At 35.9% G+C, this 6,833-nt stretch overlaps 1 protein-coding gene across 1 annotated transcript; it reads left to right on the top strand.

Moving 5' to 3' along the window:
* LOC18585980 lies at positions 2,556-4,981 on the top strand. The gene is made up of 5 exons (XM_007009079.2): positions 2,556-3,095; positions 3,208-3,537; positions 3,680-4,031; positions 4,162-4,275; positions 4,375-4,981. Exons 1-5 carry the CDS (start codon positions 2,760-2,762, stop codon positions 4,482-4,484), a joined length of 1,242 nt encoding a protein of 413 aa, XP_007009141.2. The 5' UTR covers positions 2,556-2,759; the 3' UTR covers positions 4,485-4,981.

The following is a 6,833-nucleotide window of genomic DNA, read 5'->3' as shown; positions in this document are numbered from 1 at the left end:
GTTATTTGAGGTTCACCCGACATGGAGGAATATATATCTAATTGCCCCCACTTCACCCACAAGACAATTAGCACACTAAGGACTTTGCATCCCTCTCTCTCTCAATAAGGGCAAGTGTGCTTCTCCCAATGTTTAATTTTACAATACATATTAGTTAGAACACTAGAAAATAAATAATTCAAAGACAAAATACTATGTTGACGTTTTCAAATTTCATATTGATGTATATAGAGATTTAAATCTATACCTATGAAACGTCCTTTTTAATATATCGTGAGACTTGTCAGATTGAAGCGAATAACGTCTCATGGGTTGAGTAAGGGTCTCCTACAATATAGGAGTTATCTTGTATGAAAAAGAAAGCTATGAGTGGAAAATGTAACAACATGAAATAAGCTTTGTCTTAATGACTTAATTAATAGTTTAAAACTTGTATTAATGATTTTTGAATAACTAGGACGTTGTCTTTTTCAATTAATTGTTGTGTTAAAAATAGTTCTTAAATGTGATTATACTTTTAATGAATCGTGTGTTAAAAGAGTTCATGAGACTACAATTTTGCCCACTTTCCACCAATTCCACCATTCATAGGCTACAAGGCTTGTGTTATAAATGATGGTGAAATCACCAAACTTTAAGCAATTAGCACAATCCCATCCAAAAGCAGTGATTAATACGTTATTATCATGAGTTTTTCAATCTTTGCCACTATACCAAAATTTTGAACAAATCGACTTTGACTTTTCATAGTCTTTGATTACTCCCTTTAAAGGGTTGGAAGACTTGCAATTTCCTCCTAGTGCCAAGCATCATACCCACATCTCTAGCTATTGGAATTTGATTTGTCTTTATCAACTAATTGGATATCCCAAAAAACCTACCACTTTGTAATATGTTAAATTTCCAATCTCCCTGACCCTAATTGATTTTTCTAAGTCAAAAGAGTTAAAGAAAAAAGGAAAACAAGATGTTACAGTCTAATTATTCGAGAGAAACACACTCCCATAACATCATTCATCGATAGGTAACAAGCTCCGGCAGGAGGAACACCGGAACTAAGGAATTCCTCCTCTAAAGAAAAACCTTTTGTTGGTCATAAAATCAGCCAAGGCATTACCTTCTTGAAACACATGACGAATATGAACTTCCGATTGACGACAAAAGGGATCTTGAATAGCTTGAATCAAATCCGGCTTGGAACATAGATGAACAAGAGGGGAAACAAATGGCTTAAAAACCCAAGTTTTTGTTTTTTTTTTTCTTTTCCTTAACATTTGGTTTGGATGATGTGGGAATTCAATTTGGATTGATGGAAATTGCCTTGGAAGCATTGATTGACTTCAAGGTTCTCAAACCTTACTTCATTGGCAAGTGACTGCTCACTACCATGTTTCCCTTTGATCGATTCATGATATTGACACTATCCCTTTTGTAGCTACCATCTATCTACTACTGTTCAAATAATTGGTGACATAAAGATAACCATGATAAAAGATTATTAAATTAACTGTAATTTTTTTTTTTACCTCTTTACTACATGAGTAATCCAAAAACACCCTTCTTTTCTGCTTTGTTTTATATTTTTGGAGTATGAATCACCACAAAACCCTTTGATTAAGGTTTCTCTTTTTTGTTTTTCTCCTTCCATTTCTTTATACTATAAGGTTAACATTACAAACAAGGCAAGTTCTTTCTCCAAAGAGTAACATTTTTGTCATACCATTCAAGGAATTGGAATATCTCATGAATATTTTTTTTGACTTATTTTATATTTATTTTTTATTAAATATGGATTTACTTAATCTTGAAAACTTTAATAAATTCCATTTATACCCAAAACCCAAAGCCTTGAAAACACTTCACCCTCTCAAAGAAGGAATAAGATTACCAAATGTGTGAAAGTTTTCAACCAAATCAACATAAAAAGAGCATAAAGATTTCATTTCCCAAATTACAAAACAAATAAGAAAAAATCTTTCAAAATCTTCCCTACCCCAACAGCACCTTAGACACACTCTTTAACCGATTTAATCATGAAAAATTTGAAAAGAAGAAGAAGAAGAAAAACCCATCAATCATGAGAGAATAGGGTTAAAGAATCTGATGTGAACAATAAATTTTTAACCACTAAATGCATCAGATCTCCCATAGGTAACCCCAATTATTAGTACCCAAAGTTTTGAATTTTCAAAAAAAAAAAAACAAATTAGCAATAGATAAACTAGTAAACAAAGAAGTGCTTTACTCTTAATTGTTTAATTAAGTTTGTAATTAAGCCCAACGAGGACAGATGGCAGGTGATTTGCAGAGCAGGACAAATGTCCCCAACCACTGGGCCATTCCCTTCCAGTTGTTTCCACATCCTAACATTGCACTCCACTTCCCCCCCCTTTCCCTCCAATTGCCTTTGCTTTGCTATGCTTCCTAAAATTTTCAATTTTTATGTATTTCCAAGTTTAGATTTTTGCTTTTAAAAATTCTATTTTTTTTAAGGGTTTTTCTGTCTCAAAATGACCCTGAAACCTTAATAAAAGCAGCTTGTCTTCAACATTCTTTACTCCTCTCTCTCTTGTGTTGGGTCCCTCTCTCTTCAGAACCCAAACTTGGCCTCATTATTAAACTGCCTCATTATTAAACCTTCTCTGCCAAGCAATCTCTCCCTCACTTCTCTTCATTAGCGTCCCCTTCCCTGCTTTCCTCTGTTTTCCCCTGCTTTCCTCTGTCGCGTGTTTTTTTTTCTTGGGGGGCTATTTCTTTTCATGGCTGAACAGCTGGACGACGCTGAGTTTTGGCTTCCGGCCAAGTTTTTAACGGATGATGATATTGTTATGGAGAAAGAGAACCTTAAGAACAAAAACGGTGGCAACAACACCGAGTTGTTGATACCGAGTCATGGTTTCCCGACTGAGTTCCCCTATGAGTTCGACTCGTTTGATTCCTCCTCTGCTCTAAGCTCTCCTGTCGAATCCGTTGTTGGGTCTACCGAGACTGAGAGCGGTGACGAGGATGAGTTCCTTGCTGGGTTGACTCGCCGACTTGCTCACTCAACGAGTCAGAAATTCACTGTTCCTGTCCTTTCCCTGGACAAAACCGAGGTAATTAGTTCCTGGGTTATTTTTTTCATGTAAAGCCTTCCTAGTTTCCAACTTGGTGGGTTTTTTTATTACTTTTATTTAAAGTTTGGAATTTTTTGGGGTTCTGATTCAGAAAAGTGGAGTCTTGGCGAGTTCACCACAGTCGACTCTGAGTGGACTCGGAAGCTGGTCAACTTCAAGCAATGGCAGCCCGAATGGCCCTTCTCAAGTTCCTTCCCCTCCAACAACTCCTTTTGGTGCTCAAAATGACACTTGGGATCTCATATATGCCGCAGCTGGCCAAGTTGCAAGGCTGAAAATGAGCAATGAAGCACCTAAATACACCAGCTTCAACTATGGAAGAGGCCTCCCCAAGGCCCAAAGTCATGCCGTCATGAGGAACTCGAGCTCTGGGCTGTATCCAAGTCAGGGTCTTTCTTATAATCTTGCTCAAACAAATCAGGTAAGCTTTTTTTTTTTTAGTGAAGTTTCAACCTTGTTGAATCTTTTCTTTGGATTGTTTCTGTTGTAACTTGAGGAAAAAGGTTGGAGGGGTTTTTGTTGTTCTGATCTGTTGTGGGGTTCTTTTCCTTTGGTTTTGTCAGTATCATGGAAGGCAGGAACAAGTGTTAAAACCTCAGTGCGGTGCTGTTATGGCAAGGCAAGTGAAGGCAAGCAACTGGCAAGCACAGCTTCAACAACAGCAACAGCAGCACATCCAGAGTAGAGCAAGGAATAATAATGTTGTTGGGGTTAGACCCTTGGGGTTGCCTCAGTCTTCATGGCCTCCTCTTCAAGTTCAATCTCAGCAGCAGCAGCAGCCTCAGCACAACTCTGGTTCTGGCATGAGAGCTATGTTTCTCAGTGGATCTGGTAGCGTTAAAAGAGAGTGTGCTGGAACTGGTGTCTTCTTGCCTCGTAGATATGGCAACCCTCCCGAACCTCGCAAGAAATCAGGTATTAATAAAAACTAAACTTTTCAGCTTTCTTTTGGGGTCTTTTTGACCCTTGAAACAACATATTTTCTTTCCTCGTATCAGTGATTAATTTTGGGGTTTTTGCTTTGTTCTCTTTGGTGTTAAACAAGGTTGCTCAACAGTTCTACTCCCAGCAAAGGTTGTTCAGGCTCTGAATCTGAACTTTGATGATACTAATGGTCATGTTCAGCCACATATCAATCCCAGCTTTGCATCAAACTATGGTGAGCATCGGATGTCCTTTTGCACCCCAGGGTCCAATTTACCTTGAACCAATGTTAAACTTTTTAGTTACTAAAATTCTCATGGTTCAATTTTTGTAGATGCTTTGTTGGCCAGAAGAAATGCACTCTCGACACAAGCAAGGAGAGGTTATAGACCAGAGGGAGGCTTAAATCATGAAATACATCTCCCCCAGGAGTGGACTTATTGACCACCCTCCCTGGGAAAAAAATTTAGTCCAAAAAAATTTCACATTCTCTCAACAGAGTGTTTGTTTTGTTGGAGAATTGCGAGTATAGTAGGGTAATTTAGCAAGTTTCTGATAGGTATATGGTATTTTGGTTTATATAAGGAAAGGAATTCAAGAATGTGAGTGTAGTTTAGGAACCAATAAAAGAGTATTTATAACAAATCCTGGGCTTTTTTTTCTTTTTTATTCAAGGAGATTTCCAGATTGCAGCGTTGGGGATTAGCTTATATAAGTAGAACATAATAGGAACAAATGGGGGAGAAGGGCATGGTTTTTTGTTGTTCTTGTTGTAATAAGGTGGGGTTTTTTTCCTTCTTCTAGTTCATAGGGGGGGGGGGGATTGTATTGGACTTTGTCTTTGAAATTTGGATTTTTACAAGAAAAAATCCACAAACCCTCTCTGTAATATCCCTTGGCAGTTAAATATTTACTAATAAGAATTCTATTTATTATCCAAATCCTTGTTCTAAGTTGCATATTCTCTTCTAACTATCAAAGGATAACAACAAAATTGAAGCATGAAACTGATATGGGATTTTGTTTCCCCTTTGCTTTGTTCAAATCTTGTTTTTTGCCTTAACAAATCCAAGAAAAAGAAACCCTTCGTTGGACTAATCATCATCATCATGAATTCATGATCATCACCACTTCATCAGCCGAGTGAAACAGACTTGCTTTGTCAGATAAAGGTTAAAGAGGCAGAAAAGCAAGAAAGAAGAAAATTTGCTTTGCTTCAGCATGAAGCTCTGCTGTGGTGGGGATAAGGACAGGAGGGGATAGAAGCACCAAAAATAAAAGTAAAGAAGCATTGTACGTTTTGAGCCTTATATTTTATTATTGGTGTACTAAGCCTAAGAACATCTTTGGTATGGAGGATGCTGCAGTACCTGACCCAGTCAAACCTCTGCATTAAATGCTTCTATTCTTGGATACTTTTTGAATGTAATTGTAATTTATTCTTTCCCTTTTGTAGGTTCTCCTTTGGGCAATTGGGTAATTTGGGTATTAACTTTTTATATATATATACACATATAACATATTGATGGAAAATGTGAGCCAAGGTTATAAAAAATGTTAAATGTATGATGTGAAAATGTAATAATGATGTTTTTCTATGTTGGTGTGATCATGCATTACATATGGAACCAAATCAATTACTATCACTTATCATGCTTAATTCTCTGTTTAATTAACAATTTGTCACCTATTGGGAATATTAAAAATTTAACGTTAAACATTATCATGATTCGGAACATTTTGTTCCATGACAACAGCTGTTATGATTTATATCTTTATTTAAAAAATCAGGTTTAGATAAAGATGTTGACTAAATAAAAGCCTATTAAATCTTGGGTTTATACAATGAAAAATAATTTTTATCTCGTTTTAATAATCTCGTCGTGTTTTATAAGATAATTTGTGGTTTAATGATGATAATTTTACCCTAATTTCACTTGTAGTTCTTAGTAAGTTAATTAGATTTCAAACATTTACCAAGCTGCTGGCAAAAATGTGGAAGGAACAAGAAGAAAATCATAAGAAGGGAAGAATCCTATGCCACACAGTTTAAGGTTAAACACTTTTACCTGAAACTTTGGTGTTTTGTCTTTAGACTAAGATTTACATAAAATCATCATCCAATCTTTGTATCTCAAACATGAAAAAAAAAAAGAGAGGAAATCATGGCTTTGTCAATCTTCAAGATCCAAGGCAATTTTGTCAGGACACATACATTAATTAAGCTGAAGCAGGCCTTTTTATCTGGTCTTTGAGGATGCTGCAAGTAGAAGGAATAAAAATGGGTGGAGGCTGTTCTCTGTTTTGAGGTTTTTAATGTTACTTGTCTTAACTAAATCTTTGTTCTCTTAATCAATTCAGACAGGCTTTTTGTCCAAATTGTACTGTTCCTTGGCACAAACCAAAGCAACAACAGGGATTATTATTGCCATGTTAATTACAGTAATTATAGTTAATGATTTCAGGGAATATTTTACTGGGGCAAGACAAACAAAGATATAAATATTGATAATAGGGTTCTGTTCATTAATTGATTGTTAATCATTTAACATACCACTCGTACCACTAGTAGGTTAATGAAAGAAATTTTTTTAAAAGATTGTAAATATTGTTACACTATAATGACCTGAATCCAAACACTATTTACCCAATAACTTTTCGAGTCTAAAGGATAATGTAATGTGGGTTTAGGGTTTACCAATTGTAATGACCTAGATTCAAGCAACATTGACTCAATCGGAACCTCACGTCAGGATGTAAATGTTTAATTTTTTCACTTGTTTTTAGGGAAAG

Source organism: Theobroma cacao, chromosome 10 (assembly GCF_000208745.1).
Source record: "Theobroma cacao cultivar B97-61/B2 chromosome 10, Criollo_cocoa_genome_V2, whole genome shotgun sequence".
NCBI lineage: Eukaryota > Viridiplantae > Streptophyta > Magnoliopsida > Malvales > Malvaceae > Theobroma > Theobroma cacao.
This window is presented reverse-complemented; position numbering and strand designations above follow the sequence as displayed.

What these genes read in the sequence shown, in the direction of transcription:
- LOC18585980 (XM_007009079.2), top strand. Translation starts at nt 2,760, where the DNA reads ATGGCTGAACAGCTGGACGACGCTGAGTTTTGGCTTCCGGCCAAGTTT. An exon ending in TTTCCCTGGACAAAACCGAG is followed by an intron (nt 3,096 to 3,207) that starts GTAATTAGTTCC and finishes GTTCTGATTCAG; the next exon opens with AAAAGTGGAGTCTTGGCGAG. An exon ending in CAGCTTTGCATCAAACTATG is followed by an intron (nt 4,276 to 4,374) that starts GTGAGCATCGGA and finishes CAATTTTTGTAG; the next exon opens with ATGCTTTGTTGGCCAGAAGA.